Source organism: Entelurus aequoreus, linkage group LG08 (genome assembly GCF_033978785.1).
Source record: "Entelurus aequoreus isolate RoL-2023_Sb linkage group LG08, RoL_Eaeq_v1.1, whole genome shotgun sequence".
Taxonomy (NCBI): Eukaryota; Metazoa; Chordata; class Actinopteri; order Syngnathiformes; family Syngnathidae; genus Entelurus; species Entelurus aequoreus.
In genome coordinates, this window is record NC_084738.1 from 44,028,151 (window position 1) to 44,055,535 (window position 27,385).

The window sequence follows — 27,385 nt, forward strand, 5'->3', positions numbered from 1 at the left end:
CTGCAAACATGTTGGTCAAAGATCCTGTATGAGACAACAGTCCTATACTGTTTTTAAGTATTGACTGCAGAAAATGGTCGTCAACGATCCTATAAACGACAGGAGCACTCTGCTGTGTTTAGGGTTAGATCAGCGTTTCTCAAAGTGTGGGGCGCGCCTCACTGGTGGGGAATAGAGACATGACAGGTGGGGCGTGAGGAACGGGAGGAAATTTCACTTTACTTTTTTTTTTTTTAAATTATATTCTTAGATTTTTTTTTTTTACTATGCTTTCATTTTCTATACACACTGTAAATCAATTTGTGATTCTGTCTGTGGAATCCGCTATATAAATAAATGTAAATTACTTATTTTTCCTGTAGGCTTTAAATTTCTAGTTAGGAGCGCAAGTTTGACAGACATAGCAACAGTAACTAATGGGGGTGGGGCTAAGCGGAAGGTTTGTGAATGGCGAGTCACTGTGCGAGGATTTGCTGTTTTGCAAATACATAAAAAATAGAGCCACTGCTGATGAGCTGTTCGAGATAATGGACAGTTTCCTCAAAGAACACAACCTTAAATGGGAAAACTGTGTGGGCTTTTGCTCTGATGGCGCACAGACCATGGCAGGTTAAAGAAACGGGCTGCAGGCTCTAATAAAGAGGGTTGCGCCAAATGCGCATTGGACACACTGTGTCATTCACCGGGAAGCACTCGCGTCAAGGCAGCTCAGCCCCGAACTCAATGAGGTTTTAACAGTGGCAGTGTCAAGCCTGCAACCCCGATTTGAAAAGCTGTGCAGTGCAAAACAGGCTCATTGCAGCCACTAATGCCCTTTGAGACACTTGTGATTTAGGGCTATATAAATAAACATTGATTGATTGATTGATAATGCTGGAGTACTGTAAAACTCATGTTCACTTGCAGGGGCGCCGAAAAGGGGGGGTAAAGGAGACGGATTCTAGGGGTCCATTATGGAGGGGGGCCCAGAGAGGCCCCTAATGATGATGAAATTATAATACAGAAAAAATAATGACACTAAGTTATTAACTAACATATAATCACACATGTTTTATTTTCCATGTCCTGGTAACAATACCTTTATTTGTTTTGGAAGCATCAACACCCGCAGGGTCCTCTCTACCCCCCCTCTATTTACGTAAAATGGTTCAGTCCGACTGGATCAGCTGCAGGTTGAGCACCGACGATTTGTCACAGACAGCGCCACAGCGGGCAAAGCGGAGGAGGCAGCAGTATGCCTCAAAAATCAGGCAGCCAAAAAAGAAAGGAAAATAAAATAAGAGAGGAGAAGGAGTTGAAGGGTCGACAATATGTCACCCAATATTTCCCAAAAAAAGGTGGGTTTGTTAGTTGTGGTGGAAAGTTATGCATATTAACTTTGTCCCTGTCTGTGGTCATAAGCTAGCTCACTTTTCTCACCATGTTAGCTCAAGAAAACTCTGGATTTTTACATTTTACTGCTATATTAGTTAAATAATCAATCCAGTCAAACATTTATCAAGCTGTTCTTATTCAATAATAGTTGATCTCCCCTCTGTCAAAATGATGCCTCATTCTGAACAGAGTCAAGTGCACCAGCAGCAGCAGCAGCTGTCTGTCAGCCCCCAAGTCCCCCTGCCCCTGAATCAGCCCCAGTGCCCCCACATGAGGAAGGAGGTGAGCAGCTGTGTGTGTTGAAATAATAATAATAATAATATAATACAAAATATAATACATTTTACTACAGTCTCAAGAATCAGTGGTGCAGCAAATAAATGACTCAAAATTAATTCCATTGTATTCAGAATACCATTAAAATGCATAATTGTATGTAAAATAGCATCAAAAAATGTTGCCGCTGTGTTGGGGGCCCTGTAAAGATTCTTTTCATGGGGCCCAAAATCCCTAGCGGCGCCCCTGTTCACTTGCTCTGTCTTGCCAAAATGCATAGCTCCTCCTTTTTTTTTGCAAAGATTGCAAAGTGGCACTTTTATTTTATTTATTATTGAACTTGATGCAAGTTATTTGATTTATTATTGAACTTGAAGCAAGTTATAACACTTTTATTTTATTTATTATTGAACTTGATGCAAGTTATAACACTTGTATTTGATTTATTATTGAACTTGATGCAAGTTATAACAATTTTGTTGATGTATTATTGAACATGATGCAAGTTATAACACTTTTGATTTATTATTGAACTTGATGCAAGTTATAACATTTGTTTTATTTATTATTGAACTTGATGCAAGTTATTTGATTTATTATTGAACTTGATGCAAGTTATAACACTTTTGTGTTATTTATTATTGAACTTGATGCAAGTTATTTGATTTATTATTGAACTTGATGCAAGTTATTTGATTTATTATTGAACTTGATGCAAGTTATACCACAGCTGCACAGTTATTTTATTTATTATTGAACTTGATGTTATTTTATGTTATTGAGTTTGAATGTATACAACTTGATGTTACTTGATGTTCAATAAATTTGAAAATGTTAAGCTTGGCATTAGCGTTCTGTTGGGGCGATGGGGGCAGGTGGGGCTTGAAAACTCCCCCTTGTCCAAAGTGGGGGATGACAAAAAAAGTTTGAGAACCACTGGGTTAGATGAATATACAGCTAGATCAGTATTCAAAATATACTCTATAAAAAAGAAATGTTCTGCTGCTATAAAAAATGTACTGCCAACATGCTTGTCAATGATCTTTAAAGGCCTACTGAAACCCACTACTACCGACCACACAGTCTGATAGTTTATATATCAATGATGAAATCTTAACATTATAACACATGCCAATACGGCCGGGTTAACTTATAAAGTGACATTTTAAATTTGCCGCTAAACTTCCGGTTCGAAACGCCTCTGAGGATGACGTATGCGCGTGACGTAAACCGGCGAACACGGGTATGCCTTCCACATTGAAGCCAATACGAAAAAGCTCTGTTTTCATTTCATAATTCCACAGTATTCTGGACATCTGTGTTCGTGAATCTGTTTCAATCATGTTCATTGCATTATGAAGAAGGAAGCTGAGCAAGCAAAGAAGAAAGTTGTCGGTGCGAAATGGACGTATTTTTCGAACGTAGTCAGCCACAACAGTACACAGCCGGCGCTTCTTTGTTTACATTCCCGAAAGATGCAGTCAAGATGGAAGAACTCGGATAACAGAGACTCTAACCAGGAGGACATTTGACTTGGATACACAGACGCCTGTAGAGAACTGGGACAACACAGACTCTTACCAGGATTACTTTGATTTGGATGACAAAGACGCAGACGTGCTACTGTGAGTATGCAGCTTTGGCTTTTTTTTGCGTATGTACGTAACTTTTTTAAAATATATAAGCTTTATGAACCTTGGGTTAGGTGAACGGTCTTTTGGGCTGAGTGATTGTGTGTGTTGATCATGTGTTTGAATTGTATTGGCGTGTTCTATGGAGCTAGGAGCTAGCAGAGGAGCTAGGAGCTAGCATAACACGTACCGTACCGTACGTGCGCGTCACGTACGTAACTTTTTAAAAATATATAAGCTTTATGAACCTTGAGTTAGGTGAACGGTCTTTTGGGCTGAGTGATTGTGTGTGTTGATCAGGTGTTTGAATTGTATTGGCGTGTTCTATGGAGCTAGGAGCTAGCAGAGGAGCTAGGAGCTAGCATAACAAACACGCAGGTGTTATTATGCAGGATTAATTTGTGGCATATTAAATATAAGCCTGGTTGTGTTGTGGCTAATAGAGTATATATATGTCTTGTGTTTATTTACTGTTGTAGTCATTCCCAGCTGAATATCAGGTACCGTGAGTATGCAGCCTTGGCTGCTAAACATTCGATAACTTGACCGTATGTGCGCGTCACGTACGTAACTTTTTAAAAATATATAAGCTTTATGAACCTTGGGTTAGGTAAACGGTCTTTTGGGCTGAGTGATTGTGTGTGTTGATCAGGTGTTTGAATTGTATTGGCGTGTTCTATGGAGCTAGGAGCTAGCAGAGGAGCTAGGAGCTAGCATAACAAACACGCAGGTGTTTTTATGCAGGATTAATTTGTGGCATATTAAATATAAGCCTGGTTGTGTTGTGGCTAATAGAGTATATATATGTCTTGTGTTTATTTACTGTTGTAGTCATTCCCAGCTGAATATCAGGTCACCCCCGGCTCTCACAGCATCTTCCCTATCTGAATAGCTTCAACTCCCCACTAGTCCTTCACTTGCACTTTACTCATCCACAAATCTTTCATCCTCGCTCAAATTAATGGGGAAATTGTCGCTTTCTCGGTCCGAATCTCTCTCACTTCATGCGGCCATCATTGTAAACAATAGGGAACTTTGCGTATATGTTCAACTGACTACGTCACGCTACTTCCGGTAGGTGCAAGCCTTTTTTTTATCAGATACCAAAAGTTGCAATCTTTATCGTCGTTGTTCTATACTAAATCCTTTCAGCAAAAATATGGCAATATCGCGAAATGATCAAGTATGACACATAGAATAGATCTGCTATCCCCGTTTAAATAAAAAAAATTCATTTCAGTAGGCCTTTAATGTGACAGGTTTGTTTTGCTGTTTGTAGGGATCTGCTGCAAAAATATATAAAACAAGAGTCCCATTTTGTTTCTAGGAATCTACTGCAAAGATCCTACAAATGACAGGAACACTCTGCTGTTTTATTTAGATATACTGCAAATACTAGTCAAAGATCCACTATGACGGGAAAACTGCTGTTTTTAAGAATCTACTGCATGACCGGGAATCAAATGAACTGCCAAATGCTACTCAAAGATCTTTAATACAACAGTTTTGTTTTTGCTGTTTTTATAGGATCTGCTACAAATCTGTTAGTCAAAGATCCTATATGAAACAGGAGTCCCCTGCTGATTTTATGGCTCTATTGCAAAAATGTGAGTCAAATATTTTCTGCATGACATATGTTTGTTTTGCTGATTTAAGGAATCATCTGCAACAATGTGATTCAAATATGTTACTGCAAACATTGCTGCTGTTTTTGAGAATCTACTGCCAGAGCAGTAGTCAAAAGATACTGAGCAAAATTTAAATAATCTGTTGTTATAAGGAATCTACTGCCAAAATGCTTGTCAAATATCTTTAATATGACAGGTTGTTTCCTGTTTTTGATGATCTACTCTAAAATGTTAGTCATAGATCCTATTTGAGACAACAGTCCCCTGCTGTTTATAAGAATCTACTGCAAAAATGCACGCCAAATATTTTCTACATGTCCTGTGTTTGTTTTGCTGATTTAAGGAATAATTTGCAAAAATTGTTCCAATAAAGGACAAGAACACTACTGTTTTTCAGGATCTAATGCAAATGTGCAAGTCATAAATCCTCAACATGACACTAAAGCTCTGTGTTTTGTAGGGATTTGCTGTAAAAAAAGATCTGTGTGGCAAGAGGGTTTTTTGTGTGCTGTTTTTATGATCAGCTGCCAAAAGATACTATAAATGACATGAACGCTCTGCTGTTTTTACACATCTACTGCAAATACTCGTCATTGCTCTGGTTAAGCAGTCAAAGAGGTTTGAAATATCTTCAACATGCTGTAAAATTCTTGACTCGTAATTGCTTTAGAGCAAAGCTTGAATATGTGCAATGTATGCGTGTCAAATTGGAAGCCACCAGCTGAGAACGTTGGGAAAATGTCAACAACATTCCAAACCGCCGTCCAAATTGATGACTTACTACTCTGTGCCGTGCTGAGCTTGCGGCTATCACTTCCACCAATAATATAAAAATATTATTAATAATGTGCCCGTGAGCGGGGACAAAACTAAGTCTCTTTCCAGGCTGCAAATTAAGCTTTAAACTAAGGCATGTGTGTCAGCATTTTACTGTGCCTATAACATAACTGCATTAAGACTGTTATTGCAAAGTATAATCCTAAAATATTATTTAAAAAGAAATTATGCATGCAAAAAATTCTAAAATGTAGTAAAAAAAATTATTGAATGCAAAACTACAAATTATAATTGTTACATAAACATGTGTGGCGGATGAATGACAAGAGGGATTTTTTTGTTGTTTCAGCATCGAAGGAACACTCTGTTAGTCAAATTATTGCACACGTTGAATACCAATAGGTGGCGATTCTGAACAGAAGACAAAGGGGAGGAGGAAACGCCGCGCCTTGGCTGGCTTAGGAAGAGTCGATGATGGCACTGGGTCTTTGGCCAATCAGAGATCACAAAGGGGGCGTGCGGTGGCGGGGGGACAGTGTGAACAATAGAAGACGAGCGGATTGCAGAGGGGAGGAAAGTGAAGGAGAGTGAAGAGAGAACGTCAACAAACAGAGACAGAAACAATGAGAGAAAAAACAGATGTTGGAGGAAATGTGTTAACCAGAGTAGAGTTTCTATCTTACCTGAGATGGAAATAGTTCTCACTCCGCTCTTGACTGCCTCCAACTTCTTCTCATTATTGGACACTCTACAAATAAAAAACGTGTTAACAATACATTACAGCCACCTCTAGAAGTGCAACAATTATCTCTGCCTCCTTTTGTCGTGGCCGAGAATAGGGTGGAAGAGTGAGAGGCCAAGGCAAAGAGGAGGAGACTCGCACAAGTGGAAAATATTTGGCTGCTAAACATATCTCCTTATTTGACCAGACATGGGGGGAGGTGGAGAAGGAGAGAGAGGTAAAGAGAGAACTTTGATGTGAAAATGACCATAAAGGTGAAGGTGAAGCAGCAACAATGAAACTCCAAAGTTACTATTGAAGTGACTCACAATGTGATTTGGATGCATTACTGAGATTCAACACAACTTGGGAAAAGAGCACATGCGACTGGAGCAACACTTACTTTGGAATGGAAGGTAACGCTCGCTCGCCCTCTAGAGGATGAAAAACACATGACATCCTGTCAAAATTAGCTTATGCAGCACTATGCTGTTTTTATTTTAATTTAATCTTTTCTGACCTATTTCCAGAGAAACTGGAAATTGTGATGTATCATGTTGTATGCTTGCATGTTCGAAATAAATTAAAACTCAAACTCAATTTTGTTACGATGTTAAAGTCGTGTTAAACAAAGCCAAAGCGCCAAATCAAAGGGTTCATGCATTTTGGCGTGAGCTTGTACACAGATCTGGATGCCTCCGTTTGCTGGGGTTTGCAGTCTGGCTACCTTGTGACATCACAGTGAGGTGGACGTACCTATTTGGGGTGGGTGAGGAGCTAAATTATGATACTTTTGGAGAGCGTTGGGTGTGGTTTCATTTGCAATCTAGGAATACCTCCAGGAACAATCTTGGAGACAGACTCAAAAAACGGGTGATAAAAGTGACTGTGGAGGAAAATATATGCAAAATGTACACCAAAGCATATCACTTAGACTAAGACCACAAGGAAGTGTTTTAAATGTAGATTAAAATCATCCTAGGTCCTTTAAGCTCGTATGGCAAAAAACACTATTTAGAGATTTGCTACATGATGCTGTTTTTAAGGACTGACTGGAAAAAAACTAGTCAACCATCTTCTATATAACAGGAGTTTTATATTGTTTTTATGGACCTACAGCAAAAATGCTAGTCAAAGATAAATGATAATAAATGATAAATGATAAATGGGTTATACTTGTATAGCGCTTTTCTACCTTCAAGGTACTCAAAGTGCTTTGACAGTATTTCCACATTCACCCATTCACACACACATTCACACACTGATGGAGGGAGCTGCCATGCAAGGCGCTACCAGCAGCCATCAGGGGCAAGGGTGAAGTGTCTTGCCCAAGGACACAACGGACGTGACTAGGATGGTAGAAGGTGGGGATTGAACCCCAGTAACCAGCAACCCTCCGATTGCTGGCACGGCCACTCTACCAACTTCGCCACGCCGCCTCTATGGTAGGAGCCCTCTGCATTTTTTAAAGGCCTACTGAAATGAATTTTTTAAATTTAAACGGGGATAGCAGATCCATTCTATGTGTCATACTTGATCATTTCGCGATATTGCCATATTTTTGCTGAAAGGATTTAGTAGAGAACAACGACGATAAATATCGCAACTTTTGGTATCTGATAAAAAAAAAGCCTTGCCCCTACCGGAAGTAGCGTGACGTAGTCAGTTGAAAGGCTCCTCACATTTTCCTATTGTTTTCAATGCAGCTAGAGCGATTCGGACCGAGAAAGCGACGATTACCCCATTAATTTGAGCCAGGATGAAAGATTCGTGGATGAGGAACGTTAGAGTGAAGGACTAGAATGCAGTGCAAGACATATCTTTTTTCGCTCTGACCGTAACTTAGGTACAAGCTGGCTCATTGGATTCCACACTCTCTCCTTTTTCCATTGTGGATCATTTGTATTTTAAACCACCTCGGATACTATATCCTCTTGAAAATGAGAGTCGAGAACGCGAAATGGACATTCACAGTGACTTTTATCTCCACGACAGTACATCGACGAAACACTTTAGCTACGGAGCTAACGTGATAGCATCGTGCTTAACTGCATATAGAAACAAAATAAATAAATCCCTCACTGGAAGGATAGACAGAAGATCAACAATACTATTAAACCATTGACTTGTAACTACACGGTTAATGCTTTCCTGCCTGGCGAAGGTTAACAATGCTGTTGCTAACGACGCCATTGAAGCTAACTTAGCAACCGGACCTCACAGAGCTATGCTAAAAACATTAGCTATCCACCTACGCCAGCCAGCCCTCATCTGCTCATCAACACCCGTGCTCACCTGCGTTCCAGCGATCGACGGTGCGACGAAGGACTTCACCCGATCACAGATGCGGTCGGCGAGACGGAGGAAGATAAAGTGAGTTCGGCGGCTAGCGCGTCTGCTATCCATCTCTGTCCTCCTGGCTGTGTTGCTGTAGTCCGCCGCTAATACACCGATCCCATCTACAACTTTCTTCTTTGCAGTCTCCATTGTTCATTAAACAAATTGCAAAAGATTCACCAACACAGATGTCCACAATACTGTGGAATTTTGAAATGAAAACAGAGCTTTTTTGTATTGTATTCAATGGGGTACCAATACTACCGTATCAACCGTTTACGTCACGCGCATACGTCATCATATCTAGACGTTTTCAACCTGAAGTGTGGCGGGAAATTTAAAATTGCACTTTATAAGTTAACCCGGCCGTATTGGCATGTGTTGCAATGTTAAGATTTCATCATTGATATATAAACTATCAGACTGCGTGGTCGGTAGTAGTGGGTTTCAGTAGGCCTTTAAGGTCAAGGCAAGGGTCAAGGTCAATATCTTTTAGATCAGTGATCCCCAATTCCCGGTCAGGTTCGTACCGGGCCGCAAAGAAATTTGTTTGAAATTACACCCCTTACATTTTCTTTATCATCCAAGTATCTTATTTTTAAAGAATTCTAAGTTCCGCCCTTACGTCACACTATCACACTTTATTGAGCATTCTCCATTATTGCGTGCGGTTACGGTAAGCTAGCTAAATTAGCTGCAAGGAAACAAGGACCAGGGTCCTAAAGATTTTGCATTAAGTTATTTTGGAGTGATATGTGTAAACTCTGATACTTTGTCACTCGTTATTATTCACAGTACTATACATCATTATGACAACAGTTACACTATGTTATAAATGCCTCTCGGTATGATACAATGCAGGTCTACAATGCAGTGTAATAGTACAGTACAATAGTCGGCACACTTATATCAAAAGTGAGCATCATTATGTCCTGTCAAGATGCATGGTAAGTGGTTAGTATGAAAACATTTCCATAGAGCGTATAGTTTAATTCTGCACAGTTAGCAACGCATTGCAGTTTCTTACCTTTTTGCACTCTCACGATGAAAGAGTGGGTTTCCATGGAGACCAGCCGACAGTAGCCGTCAATCAAGTCGGCCAGGTTCTCGGCCATGGTCAAGGAGGCTGTCGTGACGGTGAGAGGCTGCACACAGAGATGGTCATTATCTCCATTAGATATATGCAATGTCTGCGAGTTATTGTTTGTTTGAGCGTGTAAAACGTTATCCATAAAAAAGAAACCAATGTCATGCAGCGGCTGTTCATGGGAAGCTTTTTAACTAAAAAGATACAAGCTGAGCTGTGCACCATACAGCTCAAGTTCGCGACTTTGACCGTGTACCTCGGCAGCTCCTGCGACATTGACTTGAAGTATTCCCTTCCTGTCCTTCTCCTCCATGGCTGAGTACTGGATGGACTGAACTTGGGTGAAGTTGGCCAGATGGGTGGGCTAAAAGCAGGCAAAGAGATGAAATCTTTGTAGATGTCATATGTAACCAGGTGTTAAAAAGTAGACTGGGACTCACTGCTGATCCCTTGTCTGTCAAGTAGCTGATCCCCTCTTCTGGTCCGATTGCCAGCTCCACCTGGATCACCCAGCTGGACTGCATGATGAATAAGAAAGAAATGCAAAAATGGAAGCTGAATGCATGCATGAATCATTACCTCCACAAGGGGTCAACCTTACACAAGACTTCATCTGTATTACTTACTCCGAGTGCACATTTGAAGCACTCCTTGTCATAGCGGTGGATGGGAGCAAGGATCTCCAGGAACTTTAGGATGCACTGCTCGTCGTTGAGGTTGGCCACTTGCTTAAAGGTCTGCTGGATGAGCTTACGAAGAGTTTTAGCCTGAAGGAATTGGCCATAGATCAATCACACTTTAACTGCATTGTGCATTGTGACAGATGGTCAGAAAATCCATCGAGGAACTTTACATTTCATCGCTTTAGGCGTAAACCGCACATACATACCATGACATACATACGTAGGCCTGATCCTTTGACGCCAGCTAACACTCTTGATGAGCAACCTTACTGATCCTCTGAGCATCAGAAAAGGGTCGGAATAATCCAAACACATAAACATGCATACATCATGTGGAAGTAGTACAGTAGAGGCGCAGACGACTATAAATAGACCACCATATATAGATTAAGATTAGAGGAGATTTAGTCCGGAGGTTGAGTTTGGTTCAAAGTGGGCTTAAGAGACCCTGCAGTTGACTGCAGCGTAGCATTGGATAAATATCAAAACAAACTCCCATAGTACATACAGCCTTCCAAGGCCACTAGGTATAAACATGCATTTTATGCCCTTTCAAAAATTTTAGCCCAGCTCTGACAGACATGGTTGCAGACATGTGGTCAGTTTATTCTGCTGCATAAATGGCTTTTTAATGTTCTTACAGTAATATGTGCCACTGGATTTTGTTTATGAGCAACAAATGTGAGTAATATATTTAATTTCCCTCACTTGCTTGCACCACTTTTATAAGTGGCGATTAAATTTTCCAAAAAATGAATAAATAAATAAAAAATTCTGCAGGCTTTGCTACACATCTTAAAATAACACATCTGTTATGTTATGTTGGACAAGTGTGTACAAGTGTAACACGTGCAAACTTGATGGCCCACGCAAAGCTGCTCTACTAAACTGGTGTGAAGAAGATTGTGTTTCTTAGGTGGGCAAAATAGAAAGTGCAATCCATTTAGCATGTATGCCTTCATGTATATGCAGAATATATGCTGATCATCAGAAAGCCCATAATACAGAAAGGAGAAGATGCAAATGGAATTATTAAGCACACGCAGTGTGATTTATCAAGACAAACTGTTTTGTGTCTGCATTTAGTACCACTAGAAAAGACGTCCAAATTGGCACTTGCGCAGAAATAGCTGTGAGAAAGGTGGCAATTGCATTCTATGTATGCTTGTCAACATGTAAGGACTGTCAAACGTAAAAATATTTTAGACATGTTGTCCATTTAGTATTGCAATATTATTTCATAATTTGAAAACTGCTGGATGACTTAAGGGGGCTGATTAATACAAATTCAATCAATGCATTTTGGTGTATGCTAGCTTTTTTTTTATTTTGATGGCGTTTGTTTTTTCCATTCAGGAAATGTATAACTCCTACTTTTTGAAATAAGCATTTTCTTGTGTTTGGATCAAGTTGTCTAGATTACGATTCTATATTGCATAAAAAGTGTTAAAGATTATAAATGTGTGTTGTTTGCACAACCCCATAGGTAGGAGCATGATAACATAAATGTGGAGGGAAATTAGTTTTTCCATGGGCACATAATGTCAGTACTATCTGCAAGAGTCTCATTTAAATAGAGCGGTCTGCACCACGTTTGCACTTATCAATAGTACATGCAGTCTTAGTAAATCACACACAACACGTCCACTATACTACACGCAATTTTATAGTTAGCACACGTTGTTTAGCAACTGGTATTTAGATCTTAGTAGATCAGGTCCAAAGTGCACAATAGCGCTTCTTGGAGAGACATTACAGGCGTGGACGAACACAGCTCATTAACTCATTACAGCAACAGACACACAAAACTGCATGTTTTTAGTAGTGAACTGCACTTTTTTTGGAATTTTTACCTATCGTTTACAATCATTATGAAAGACATATACTTATTTTGATCATTTTAAGCTTACGCGGCACATTCATTTTAAAAACGCATCACAACATTTGCCTTTTGTTTTTCTTCTTCAACACTGATTGTTACTAACTGCAGACTTCATGAGAGCCAACAAACAATAAAACATCACTTATTGTACAAGGTCTGCTGTCATTAGGATGCCGACTGCTGGGATGTTCATATATTCCCGAAGAGATGACAAATGTCTCATAAACCTCAAGAAGAAACAGGGTGGTGGGTGCGGGGGGAGCAAGCGTCTTTTGTTTTGTTCTGGCCATTTCCGAGTCCTAAATGGCTGTCAAAGTGTCCCAACTTGTCGGAATACCTACGCAGACTTCTTTTGTCTAGGTGAGATGCATGATTTATGATCTACAATAAACTAACAGGGAGCAAGGTAGCGAGGAAGCAGCAGACCACTCGATGATGTAAACATAGGGACACGCAATAGTGATCAAGGCGGCGCTATAAATAGTTTGTGTGCGTTAGCGGTTATAATAAAAATATCACTAATACTTGGTTAATATTCAAGTAAATTGAGTATTGTTGGCGCTTTTTGAAAGGTATGATGTTTAGAATGCATTAAAAAAAATATCAATCCGTCATCAGGTCTTTCATAATGATTGTGAACGATAGGCAAAATTCCCCAAAAAGTGCAGTTTCCTTTAAAACCCTTTAAATTCTAATAACGTAGCTAGATTTTGGACAGCACGCCTTCAATACACCAAGCATGTATCCACTAAGGGCCGTCAACACATAAATATTGCCACTTATATACATTTTGTGCATTAAAGAAGTGACAACCAATCCAATGTAGTCAATAAATGCTAAGCTATTTGAACAAAACATACTCATCTCAGCTTTGTGTTACAGATGCACTGATTAGTACAAGTTTATGTACACAACCAAAGAGAAATATATTTCAATTCCAATAATTATTTTGCTTCCTCTGCCTGCAACACACATATTAACACCAAGTGTCATTGTAAGGCAGGGGTGTCCAAAGTGCGGCCTGGGGGCCATTTGCGGCCCGCAGCTCAGCCCGTGACACATTCTATAGACAAACAGGTCCCAAATTAGAACAAAAAACTATGAAAAATTAAACGGGACCAAATCCCCAAAAAATTGGACCTGAAAACCAAAATGGCCGACAACCTGAGCGTCTTACTGTATAAGGTCTTTGATGATTTCCGTGTGTCCTGTCATGATGAAAAAAGTGTACAAATTTCTTGTGAGACATGATATCTTTTTGAGTGTACTAAAGCTCTCAAAAGCGTTTCAGTTGACGGTATAATAGCAATATTAGTAAATACAAGCTTACTTTCGAGCACAGTTAACATAAATACAAATAAAATCATTATTAGAATAATCATGAATTATTTTATTGCTTTGTTATCTATAACACAAAGCTAAGATGTAGATGTTTTTTTCAAATGTTAGCATATGTTCACCTACATTGTTTTGGTTTGAGTATTTTTCATATACTAAATGTATAAAAGTGGCCCTCGCATCCTTCAATTTTTCTCTATGTGGCCCTCGCTGGAAAATGTTTGGACACCTCTGTTGTAAGGTGTCCACCCTTCCGAGAGGAAATTGCAATCACACTTGCTATCACAGTGCCAGCTGACTGTTACCGTGACAAAGCCACATCTGTTCACATTCAGATGATCTAAACAGAGAAGGTAACACATCTATGAGCTCCCCCTGGAGACACACATTTCTGACTAAACTTCTCCGAAGCCCCAAAACATTTTTTTTTACTAAACATGCTGGCCTGACTCGTCAGCATGAATGAACGGACTCTGCTCTTTAGAAGGCTTTGACCAGCATGGACATAAGTCACTCTTTACTACCGTAGCCATCTGTTCCTTTCTGCGAGTGTGTTTTTGTGCGCGTGTGTGGCAAGTGGAGTCCATTGAGAGGAAAATATCCAATTAAATGACTCTTGTTTAGTTTACTCTATATGAAGCAGATGTGCTCAAATGTATATTTTTGTGATATTCAGTAAAAATACATGCAAGTATACTGCAATAAAAATAATAGTGCCTTTTTCTCTATTGCTTATTCCACCCAATTCTAGTATGAAAGTGCAGATTTGCTGCTACTGTCCAAGAGAAATGGATGAAACATTTTTTTAAATTTATGGATGTTTGACTGCGTGCGTGCACGTGCGTGTGCTTGTCGGGGGTGGTCTCAGAGGCAGGGCTTTATGTTGCCATGTTGGTGAAGTGGGGAGGTGGGCAGCTGGGTTTGATAGGCAGAAGGGGTGGACCCAAGAAAGGAGGAGAGCACCTCCCCCTTCTCCCTTCTCATTGTTGGAAAGTGAAAGCGGGCTTTAACATGACCTCCGGGGTCGCACACGAGCAGTTCCGCTCCCCTCTGCAGAGCATCTGTCTCACCGCCTGCTGACATCAGGACCCTTTTGGGGTCACGCACACACACATTTAAGGACCCTCTATATGAACGCGTGCCGGAAATTTATCACAGACACTGCTCATTATACTTGCACATGCAGACGGGACAAATAACTGCGAAAATTACTGAAGTGGCATAAAAATGACTTTTCATTTAATTTGGTGGAGTAAACGCCAATATTATTAACAATAATATATAATTGTTCTCACCTTGACTGAATCCATAAGGTCTTTGGGGAAAAAACGCCTTAAACCAACATCTTTCCTGCAGAGCGAGAAATAAATAACCAGACATCAGGGGAAGAATGTTTAGAATGTTGTAAATACAGACATGACAGTGTTTTCCAGACACTATTCTTCTTCTCTGGAATATTTCTTCATCCACTGTAAGCCCTTTTACTCACTGCGTGAGATTGTTTCATTCATTCTCGTGGCTGTTTACATCCCGCCCGGCGCGGACGTGCGTCACGCTCAGCGCGCGCTTGCAGGACAGATCTTACATGTGGAACGGTCTTTTCCTGACTCTCTTGTTATCGTGCTTGGTGACTTTAACAAGGGAAATTTGAGCCAGGAATTACCAAAGTATAGACAGTTTATTAAATGCCCGACCAGAGAGGAGAACACGCTGGATCACTGCTACACTACATTGAGCAAGGCTTTTCATGCACTCCCGCGCGCTGCTCTTGGACTATCAGATCACGTGATGGTGCACTTAATCCCTTCATACAGACAGAGACTGAAACTGGCTAAACCTGTTATGAGGAACATTAAGTGTTTCACCGCAGAGTCTGTGGACGAGTTGCGTGCTTGTTGGGAAACGACAGACTGGGAGGCAATTGGAGCGGCCACGAACAATCTGGACGAGTATACGGACACTGTGACCTCATACATACAGTTCAATGAGGCGCGCATCATTCCAACGCGCACCAGGGTTTGTTATAACAACGACAAGCCCTGGTTCACACCCAAGCTCCGACAGCTGCGCAAGAAGAAGAAGGCTGCATGGAGAAGCGGGGACCGAAGTACATACAGAGAAGCGAAGTACCACTTCACCAGGGAAGTGGAGAAAGCTAAATCTGTGTACTCTAACCGTCTACAGGAACAGTTCGCTCCAATGATTCTGCTGCAGTTTGGAGAGGTCTAAGGGCCCTTACGAACTATAAGCCCAAAACCCCCCAGGCCCTGAATGACCGGACTCTCGCTCAGGGCCTCAACACACATTACTGTCGTCATGAACGGCCTTCAGCTCATCAAAGACATGCTCCCCCCACCATCACCCTCCCCACCAATGCCAGCACTTCATTAAAGGAGTTAAGGACTCAAAGGACTCCAATGACATCACAGGACTCCAAAAACATCATAAGACTGTAAAGACCCTCTCCATCAAACAAGAGGATGTACGCCGGCAGTTCTTGAAGCTGAATACGCGGAAGGCCCCCGGGCCGGATGGTGTCTCCCCCTCCACTCTCAGACACTGTGCGGACCAGCTGGCTCCTGTCTTCACTGACATTTTTAACACCTCTCTGGAGCTATGCCGCGTGCCGTCCTGCTTTAAGACCTCTACCATTGTCCCTGTCCCCAAGAAAGCAAGGATCACAGGACTAAATGACTACAGGCCGGTCGCGCTGACGTCTGTGGTCATGAAGTCCTTTGAGCGATTGGTCCTGCCCCACCTCAAGGACATCACCGCCCCCCTCCTGGACCCACTGCAGTTCGCCTACAGAGCCAACAGGTCTGTGGATGATGCAGTGAACCTGGCCCTCCACTTCATCCTGGAGCATCTGGACTCCCCAGGAACCTACGCTAGGATCCTGTTTGTGGACTTCAGCTCTGCCTTCAACACCATCCTCCCTGGACTGCTACGAGACAAGCTCTACCAGCTCAGCGTGCCCGACTCCCTCTGCAGTTGGATTAATGACTTCCTGACAGACCGAAGACAGCACGTACGGCTGGGGAAGATTGTCTCGGACAGTCGAACCACAAACACTGGTACTCCTCAGGGCTGTGTACTCTCCCCCTGGCTCTTCTCCCTGTATACCCACATCGGGCTCATCTCGAATGGCGATGAGTCCGCCTACAGGAGAGAGGTGGACCGGCTGACGTCCTGGTGCAGCCTCAACAACCTGGAGCTGAACGCCCAGAAAACAGTGGAGATGATCATGGACTTCAGGAAAGTCACAGCCCCACCATCCCCCCTCACCCTGATTGACTCTCCCACCCCTGTCCCCATTGTGGACTCCTTCCGTTTCTTGGGCACCACCATCACCCAGGACCTCAAGTGGGAGCTGACCATCAGCTCCCTCATCAAGAAGGCCCAGCAGAGGATGTACTTCCTGCGGCAGCTTAGGAAACTTAAGGTGCCGACCGAGATGCTGGTGCAGTTTTACTCAGCCATCATAGAGTCCATCCTGACCTCCTCCATCACAGTGTGGTTCCCCGGCACCACAGTCCAGGATAAGAATAGACTGCAGCGCATCGTACGTGCTGCTGAGAAGGTGATTGGCTGCAAGCTCCCATCCCTCCAGGACTTGTTCTCCTCCAGGACCAGGAGGCGTGTGGGTCGGATCACAGCTGACTCTTCTCACCCTGGACACACACTATTCTCCCCTCTCCCCTCAGGCAGGAGACTACGCTCCATCCAGACCCACACCTCCCGCCACCTGAACAGTTTTTTCCCCTCGGCCATCAGGCAAATGAACAATAACTCCTAACAGCAGCTCCTTGAATTCCTTGAATTCCTTCTAAGTCTATCTGATAGCTCAGTTACAGCTCTTTTTATTACCAAATATGTGTTATATGTGTTTTATGTCGCACGTTTGCACCAAGAAAAATTCCTAGTTTGTGAACCCGTTCTCAAACAATGGCAATAAAATTATTCTGATTCTGATTCATAGGAATGTTAAAGCCTTTATCTAATCAGCAATTAGCTTGAAGAAAAGACTAAAAAAGCTTGCTTACGCAACTGGAGATGGGAATCATATGGCGATGTTCAATTGGGGTTTCCCAAAATGTGGGACAGGATCTAAACTTGTCATGGGGTCACCTATGAGTATTGTGTCAAGTATATGTTGATGTTAAAGGGGAACTGCACTATTTTGGAATTTTGCCTTTTGTTCACAATCATTATGAAAGACATGAAGACGGATGGATTTTTTTAAATGCATTCTAAATATTAAATAAACGTAAATAAAAGTCAGCTTACGGCGGAGCCAATGGGAGCTCTACTATTCCGCCCATAAAATCTGATAAATAACCATTCAAAAAGCGGCAACAATACTCAGCTTATACTTCGTGACTTGAATATTAACCAAGTATTAGTGATAGTGTGCGTGTGACAATCATTGGTACTTTAACTTTGTTGTTATTATAAACGCTAACGCAGACAAACTATTTAGAGGGGCGCCGTGATCACTTGCGGGCGTGCCTATGTTTACATCATCGGGTGGTCTGCCGTTTCCTTGCGTCCTTGCTCCCTGTAAATTTATTCTAGATCATAAATCATGTCTCTCACCCTAAAGGAAAATGCTGAGAATATAATCCGACAAGTTGGGACACTTTGACAGCCATTTAGAACCTGGAACTGGAACAGAATTGAAAAGGCTCCCAGAGGCTGCATTGTAAGCTGACTTTTGATTGCATTTATTTAATATATAGAATGCATTTTTTTTTAAATACATCCGTCGTCATGTCTTTCATAATGATTGTGAACAACAGGCAAAATTCCAAAAAAGTACAGTTCCCCTTTAAAGGTAAAAGTAATGGAATTTGGTGAGATGCTACGCACAAAGCAAGTTTTTGGGCAACAATGAGAAAATGCAAACTTGAGCTTTGGAAATATACTGTTAAAAAAAAAAGAAAAAAAAAAAAAGAGAATTTTCTTCAACAAACCATTATTGGCCAAATGTCAGGCCCCTGCAGCACTCCCCTTATTGGGCCGTGACATATTTTTTACAGATAAGAGACAGACTGGGACAAAACTACAAGGAGGACAAAAAAAGAAAAAGAACGTGGGGAAATAAACAAACGGCGATAGTAAGCAGAAGGCATAACGACTGGACATATCTTTTCAGTTGACTGGAGAGCTCGTTAGGCTAATGGGCTAAAAGAGAAAGACTCCGAAGGAATGCAGCAGCTCGTTAGAAACGGAGCCAAGCCTGGTTCGTTAGCGCTAGCCATCCAAAAGCCAGAGGAGAACATTTACATCAAGTGATTGACATGTTGAACAAACACTGAAGGGATAAACTGCACCACTGAGTAATTATTGCAGGATTTAAAAAATATATATATATACTTACTCCAGTAGTTCGTAGTTGGACTTCTTGTCCAAGGCGTTGCCTCGCATCTCTTTGAAGAACCTCCTGAATAACACAACAAAGCACGGTCAGTTTCTCATCTATGTTTTATTATAATTATTATTAACTACATGTTATAATAACCTGCTGTGTGTCTCACCTGATCTCTAGACAGCCCAGTTTGAGGGCAACATCTTGTTCCAACTGATCCCCAATCTGTGTCATGTAATCATTTTTCACCTGGACATACACAAATAAACACAAGCATATGTTGTTATTTGAAGACACTTAACATATTTACACCACCAGGCAACAATCTGACGCACACAAACAGTCCCGCTGACCTAGATGACTACCAGGCAAAATAGTCTGCAAGCAGTGCCATATGTTTCAGTGTTGAGAGACGAAATGTGTGTGTGTGTGCGTGTGTGTGTGTGTGTGTCTGTGTGTGCGCGCGCGCACGTGCGTATGCGTACCTGGTGGTAGAAGTAATTGAGTGTAGGTTTGTCTTCTGTAAACTGCTGCACAAAGCTTTTCGGCAGATATCGGATCCTCAGTTCGTACCTATAAAGAAGTGAGGCAATCTTAAAGCATGGCTGTTCATCTTAATTGTGAATAAATAAATAAGTACGAAGGACCAGACCTCTCTCTTCACTGCTTATTTAATTATTCAACACTCGCACTGCCACATATTCATGGTTTCTCTCCTCTGTTTTTAAGGGGTCATATTATGATTTTTCTACATTTAAAACACTTTCATGTGGTCTACACAACATGTAATGGTGGTGTTGTGGTCAAAATATGGTATACCGGTACATTTGTTTTACAGACCATCTTCAAACCATCTTTCTGACTATCTCTTAAGAATATTTCTTATTTACGTGCCAAAAGCCTCCTACATACCATATAAATTAGATCTATACGCTACTTTTTATTAGAAGTGTCAACAGCAGAGGATTTTTGCATGCATGTGCATGTTTGAGCCTGTCTTCCACACAACAAGAGAATAGAGAACAAGAAGGAACTTATTGACTACAACTTTGGACTAAAACTGAATAAAAATAGCGGACTGACGCAAAGATTTTCAGGTAAACCTCTACCATATTTGGAGGTATCCGCTGATGTAACTAAGGCTAAGTTTCAAATTCCAAACGCCTCATTTGGAACAAATTTGGAAGAAGGTAAGACTGTTTTATAAATACAAACCCCGTTTCCATATGAGTTGGGAAATTGTGTTAGATGTAAATATAAACGGAATACAATGAATTGCAAATCCTTTTCAACCCATATTCAATTGAATGCACTACAAAGACGAGATATTTGATGTTCAAACTCATATATTTTATTTATTTTTTTCAAATAATAATTAACTTAGAATTTCATGGCTGCAACACGTGCCAAAGTAGTTGGGAAAGGGCATGTTCACCACTGTGTTACATGGCCTTTCCTTTTAACAACACTCAGTAAACGTTTGGGAACTGAGGAGACACATTTTTTAAGCTTCTCAGGTGGAATTCTTTCCCATTCTTGCTTGATGTACAGCTTAAAGTATTCAACAGTCCGGGGGTCTCCGTTGTGGTATTTTAGGCTTCATAATGCGCCACACATTTTCAATGGGAGACAGGTCTGGACTACAGGCAGGCCAGTCTAGTACCCGCACTCTTTTACTATGAAGCCACGTTGATTTAACACGTGGATTGGCATTGTCTTGCTGAAATAAGCAGGGGCGTCCATGGTAACGTTGCTTGGATAGCAACATATGTTGCTCCAAAACCTGTATGTACCTTTCAGCATTAATGGCGCCTTCACAGATGTGTAAGTTACCCATGTCTTGGGCACTAATACACCCCCATACCATCACAGATACTGGCTTTTCAACTTTGCGCTTTTAACAATCCGGATGGTTCTTTTCCTCTTTGGTCCGGAGGACACGACATCCACAGTTTCCAAAAACAATTTGAAATGTGGACTCGTCAGACCACAGAACACTTTTCCACTTTGTATCAGTCCATCTCAGATGAGCTCAGGCCCAGCAAAGCCGACGGCGTTTCTGGGTGTTGTTGATAAACGGTTTTCGCCTTGCATAGGAGAGTTTTAACTTGCACTTACAGATGTGGCGACCAACTGCAGTTACTGACAGTGGGTTTCTGAAGTGTTCCTGAGCCCATGTGGTGATATCCTTTACACACTGATGTCGCTTGTAGATGCAGTACAGCCTGAGGGATCGAAGGTCACGGGCTTAGCTGCTTACGTGCAGTGATTTCTCCAGATTCTCTGAACCCTTTGATGATATTACGGACCGTAGATGGTGAAATCCCTAAATTCCTTGCAATAGCTGGTTGAGAAAGGTTTTTCTTAAACTGTTCAACAATTTGCTCATGCATTTGTTGACAAAGTGGTGACCCTCGCCCCATCCTTGTTTGTGAATGATTGAGCATTTCATGGAATCTACTTTTATACCCAATCATGGCACCCACCTGTTCCCAATTTGCCTGTTCACCTGTGGGATGTTCCAAATAAGTGTTTGATGAGCATTCCTCAACTTTATCAGTATTTATTGCCACCTTTCCCAACTTCTTTGTCACGTGTTGCTGGCATCAAATTCTAAAGTTAATGATTATTTGCAAAAAAAAAAAAGTTTATCAGTTTGAACATCAAATATGTTGTCTTTGTAGCATATTCAACTGAATATGGGTTGAAAATGATTTGCAAATCATTGTATTCCGTTTATATTTACATCTAACACAATTTCCCAACTCATATGGAAACAGGGTTTGTACATTTCAGGACTTATGGGGATCCCAAATACACACAAATATGTACCGACAGGTAAAAAATAAGTTATATTTAACATAATAGGACCCCTTTAAAATGTTTTTTTTTTTTTGGAAACAAATGAGTGGTTTGATGGTGCCAAAAATAATGCCACAGCTAGTCAATTCACATAACATTTTCCAGCAGGAAGATGCTTTGGCAAGACATGATCATGTTGTGTTAGTGCATGTTTTATACTGTTTGGCTATAAATGTTTCCTAATGTGGAATACAGAAATTAAAACGTGTTAACTGTGAAAGGGAAATTTAAGGTTTTAGATTTCAGAGTATCCAAAATCGGCAATTTTTTTTAGCTTTTTATGGGTACTTTCCAGGGGGCCTTGGAATATAACCCTAACAAAAGGCAAATATAACTCTTCAGTATATCTAATATCTGATAATACATTTAAAATGATTCAACAAATGGGTAATGTAGTCATAAATAAAGTAATACATTCGTAAAGTAAAAATGCCACAAGAAAAACACAAATTTCAGAGGATTTTTTGTGAAAAATAGTTTACATCATCCCTGAAGCATAAAAGAGTTGTTGACTTAAGTCCCACAAAAGGTGACATCTGCTTCTATTCCCTCTTTTTTTTTTTTTTTTTACGTCCACAGTGCCAAAGGTCCTCAACATACAATGGCATTAGCTGCGGGACCGCTACAATAAAAGTGATCCACAGTGTGCCGCCTATCAAGCACACGACAGACGGGCCCCGCTGGACTTTTTTCATGAGGCGCCTTGCAGTAAATCATTCCTGGTGCTTTTTGCAATTAGTGCAGCATGCTAGCTAAAGGATGGTAGTGTTTTTTAGAGGGTAATTATCTATGTATGGTCATATTTAAACACAAAATTGTACCTGAATTAACAAGTTCATTTGAATAAACTTTCTATCATGAGGAAATGTAAAAAAGTAATTTTACTGTGTTATTACTGTAAACAGCTCACTTTAGATTATTCCTTCCTTCTTTCTTTACTTGGTTTAAAATATAAATGACATGACATATTTTCCTCATACACACAGATGAATCTTTTAAATGCATGACCTATTAAGAGCACACTAACAACCACACAAAAGGTCTCGCACGCGCTCACCTCCACTCCTCTCCAGAACGCGTCTGTTCGTATTTTTCACGGACGTGAGACACGCCCAGGTCCGGATGAAGCCAGTTCACTTGGTCCCTGGATTGGCCGCTGCTGCTGAGACGCAGGCCGAAGCAGGACGTCCAGCGCACTTTGTGGATGTCCAAGATCTTCTGAATGATTCCCTGCAGATGTGGAGATATGATACATGGAAATGAGCAGGATTATATGGGAGTCCTGAATTGGGGATCAATCCACGCAAGTAGTAAATTTAACATCACATTCACACCCAGACATGTTGCCAGACATCACATGTGGAGTATGCTCAAAGGAGCATGTGTGTTGCCACGCTAAACTCTTGAGGGGTGGCTCTGACCCAGATATGAATGCATTCCGCTAATGTTTCAGGGGGCCTTGGTAATTTATGCATCACAAATCTGGATCTTGAAGAACACAATAAATGAAGTGGTCCGAATGAGATACTGAAACAGATAAAGAAGCAACATTTACTTCTTCGAATTTGTCTGGTTATAGATACAATTTGTGTTCAAGAAGACTGAAGGCAGTGAGAAAATGGACCGTTGCAGCAAAATGGAGACTGAGGAATCAAATATTGAGCTAAAAAAAAACTTGCATGCTGTTAAAATGTGACGGCAATGTTAGCATGGTAGCGCACATAGCTATGCTAGTGTTGCTATTGTTTGTGTTTTCCCCCACAAAAATAATTGCTAGAACTTGTTATAAATGAGCCCACCTTGTGTATAAGTCCAAACACCTAATAGGATAGCTTTGTAAATCAGGCTTCGCAACAGACACAATAAAGCCTGGCGCTGTAACAACTATGTCAGTTAGGTACTGACCTGGGAGACATACATTTAGCTCACATAGCTATGCTAGTGTTGCTATTGTTTGTGTTTTCCCCCACAACAATAATTACTAGAACATGTTATAAATGAGCCCACCTTGTGTATAAGTCTAAGCACTTATTAGGATAGCTTTGTAAAAAATGTTTTTTTTAAATCAGGCTTCGTTATATACAATAAAGCCTGGCGCTGTAACAACTAGGTATGTCAGTTAGCTACAGACCTGGGAGATGTACTTTTGATCATAACAAGATGTTGGTGTTAAAATGTGACTGTGATGTTAACTATGCTAACATTTCTGTCATACCCCCTTACCCGGATGTCAGTGGCGTCCCCGTATCGGATGTTGGAGGACCAGCTGCTGAGCTCCGTGTTGGTCTCGAAGTAATGGAAAACTTTCAGGACCCTGTCTACGGAGCCGGGCACGGTTCGGTCTGAGCCTCCTGCGCTGAGCTGCGACTTGGCGGCGTCCAGGAGGGGGTGGTTAAGGTTGGGGTCCATGTAGGGTGTGGCCATGGTTTTCCCTGCTGTGACTGCCGCTGCTAGGTGTCTGTCATATTCTGGGGGTAAGAATAAAAAGAAAAGTTGGCATGAAACTACAACATGTTAAGATTATTTTGGCCAGCTCAAGGCTCATCCATACTCCAGCAGAAAAAAAACAATGGACCTGAGGTGGTTATTTTTCCTGCCTAAAGTCCTGACATTGACACACTTCCTGGAAAGAAACTCAAGTGGGATTGCGTCTGTGAATATGAAGTGGTGTGTGTTATCATGTGCGCTCCTGTTTCTTCCTATTAGGGAGCTTCCATGCGTACCTCGGCCCCAACACAAGGGGAAGGGGCTACAGCTGCTTGTCGCCATGGAAACGCACGTCCGTTTCCGTCTGTCTCCGTCAATGCTAAGCACAGACAGGCAGCTGGCGGCCTCGCAAACGCGCATGGTGTTCCACCTGCTCCCGTGCAGGGGTTACAAAAACAAAAGATCTAACCTGAGCCTAAACCTTCCAGCAGCATAACAGCAGAAATCCTTACAAAGTTCATCTGAGTCCATCCTTTTCAGTCACAATATTACTGAAATCTCTCCGTTTGGTCCCCGGCGGCCCCTCACTGATGACAACAAGCCGTTTGTTAGCTACCAGGCCTTTCCTGGCCCATGCCTGGGCTCCATAGAAACACAGTTGCCTTGGAAGTGTGTCCTGACCTCAGGAGAAGATTTGAAGTTATTTCCCCCCTGAAACTCTTCCAAGCCAGTAGATGTGCAGTGGTGGTCGACGCCAAAAAGAGACAATTAGTGAGCGACCAGTAGAGTTGTCTTCTTGTTTAGCAACTGTGGGTTGCGATAAAAAACGGAGACAAAAGCAGCAGAGGGGAAAAGAGGCAGAGAGATGCAGGGACACCAGGGAAGGCAGACATTGTTTCAGGAAGAATGAGAGGAAAAGGACGGCAAATGCAGCGCAAATGAAAGTTGAATGGGGAGCAAGAGAGGAGCAGGAGGAGCTTCAAACTAACAATATGGTAGTCACTGTTAAGCTCTGGTGTTCAATGAAAATCCCCTCCCACTTTTATCCATGAATGGTGACGCCAAACCTTTTAGTCACTCTTCATGAAGTCCATGCTTAATTGCGTCAATCTCAGTTTCTAATACTATACCGGAGACTAATCATATTAAAGTTTCTCTCTTATGCAAAATGGACTTGTTGATAAACAGAGAGCCTGCTTCAGAGTACCAAAGGTGATAAAAATTAGGCTCAGGCTTTGTCACATATTATTCTTTTTTGTATCTCCTCATCGAATAGGCTAACACAGCATGATGCTGTTTTAAAAAAGTTAGCACATTGCTAGCAAAATAGCTAGCATAGCTATGCTAGTGTTGTTAACGTTTGTGTTGTCGGCCACAGTAACAGGTACTAGAACACTGTCATAAATGAGCCTGCCTCGTTTCTACGCCAAACACCTGAAGGATGTCAGCTTTTCAAAAATACAAATCCTTAAAAGGCTTCACTAAACATCTTAAAGGGGCCCTATTATGCAAAACCAACTTTTCTTACATATTGGTACCTGCTGTTGTGCATTTGGGATCTGCAAAAATCCCGAAAATGTTAATCAAACCGTGGAAACATTGCAGAGATATTTATAAAATAATCTTGCCTTCCTCCCTACTTCCACCAAACGAGTCGTTTGGAAATGTGCACAATTGGTGACGCCACATAATGGGAAAACCATCAGCGGCTTATCCATATATACTGTATGTACCAAAAGTGCCTTGCGCACGCCCGCCATTGTAGTCCGCGCTGAAATTTGATCATTTTGTTACTCCTCATCGAATAGGCTAACCTAGCTTGTTGCTGCTGTTTAAAAGTGAGTGTATTACAATAGCTAGCATAGCTATTGTGGTGTTGCCAGCGTTTTTGTTGTCCCCGTATAGCAACAGGTACAAGAACATTTACACACCAAACACTAAGGATAACAGCTGTGTAAAAATATAAATCTTTGAAAGGCTTCTCTACACATCTTATAATAAAGCTCCTACAACTATTTGGCAATCAGCAAAAGGCACCAAAGCTGCAAGTTTGTTACTCCTCATCAAATAGGCTAACCCACCAGGAGGCTGCTGTTAAAATGTGACTGCATTGTTAACATGATAGCTAGCATAACTATGCTGGTAAAAGTTAAAGTACCAATGATTGTCATACACACACTAGGTGTGGCGAAATTATTGTCTGCATTTGACCGATCACCCTTGAGCACCTCCTGGGAGGTGAGGGGAGCAGTGGGCAGCAGCGGTGGCCGCGCCTGGGAATCATTTTTGGTGATTTAACCCCCAATTCCAACCCTTGATGCTGAGTGCCAAGCTGGTGTTGCTAACATTTGTGTTGTTGACCACAGAATCAAGTAATAGAACGTGTCTTCTTCTTCTTCTTGTTTTATGGTGAAGCACTAAGCGTTAAAGTTGCATTACCGCCACTTACCGTATTGGAGTGTGAACCAGAGTTCCTTCCCATACTAAATTCTATTCCATAAACCTGTCTCTTCTAGAAAATTCACTAAAATTGTATTGTTGCTACCTAGTACCACTTTGAGTGTAACCTCCTCCTGTCCATGTCTCCTTGTTTCCTCTATTAGTTTTCTCCTTTCTCCACTGCATTTCCTACATTTAATGATTGCATGTTCCACTGACTCTACCACATTGCAGTTGTCACATAATCCTGTTGGGTGTTTCTAGAACGTGAATAGAGTTACAGTGTGTATGTAAAAATGGCATGTTAGTGTTTCTTAAGGACACAAATTATGTCAGAGACGAATAAAGCTCACTGGCATTAAATGATTACCGATAAATTATTCACACACATTGCATTGCAATCTAAATAAAAAAAACTTTCACCTAAAAAGCCTTCCAAAAAAAGAGCAGATAACCGCCAACAACGCTCCATTTATATGCCGTGACCTGCATATTAAAGGCCTACTGAAACCCACTACTACCGACCACGCAGTCTGATAGTTTATATATCAATGA

General features: G+C 41.3%; 1 protein-coding gene across 6 annotated transcripts in view; it reads right to left on the reverse strand.

Moving 5' to 3' along the window:
* The window catches only part of ptk2aa (protein tyrosine kinase 2aa), a 109,433-nt gene that overhangs the window by 29,286 nt on the left and 52,762 nt on the right, over window positions 1-27,385 (reverse strand). For 3 of the 6 annotated variants that reach the window (XM_062056536.1, XM_062056533.1, XM_062056534.1), the window contains exons 1-13: window positions 24,688-24,837; window positions 24,188-24,432; window positions 23,022-23,194; window positions 19,588-19,675; window positions 19,272-19,351; window positions 19,115-19,177; window positions 15,030-15,084; window positions 10,458-10,598; window positions 10,272-10,349; window positions 10,088-10,195; window positions 9,772-9,889; window positions 6,811-6,841; window positions 6,370-6,434 (exon numbers count right to left, since the gene is read on the reverse strand). In XM_062056536.1, coding sequence (XP_061912520.1) covers window positions 6,370-6,434; window positions 6,811-6,841; window positions 9,772-9,889; window positions 10,088-10,195; window positions 10,272-10,349; window positions 10,458-10,598; window positions 15,030-15,084; window positions 19,115-19,177; window positions 19,272-19,351; window positions 19,588-19,675; window positions 23,022-23,194; window positions 24,188-24,432; window positions 24,688-24,811 — 1,369 coding nt within the window. In that variant the 5' untranslated portion in view covers window positions 24,812-24,837. Of the gene's footprint in view, window positions 1-6,369; window positions 6,435-6,810; window positions 6,842-9,771; window positions 9,890-10,087; window positions 10,196-10,271; window positions 10,350-10,457; window positions 10,599-15,029; window positions 15,085-19,114; window positions 19,178-19,271; window positions 19,352-19,587; window positions 19,676-23,021; window positions 23,195-24,187; window positions 24,433-24,687; window positions 24,839-27,385 lie in introns of those variants that run through there. The other 3 variants (XM_062056538.1, XM_062056537.1, XM_062056532.1) reach the window with 2 other exon arrangements.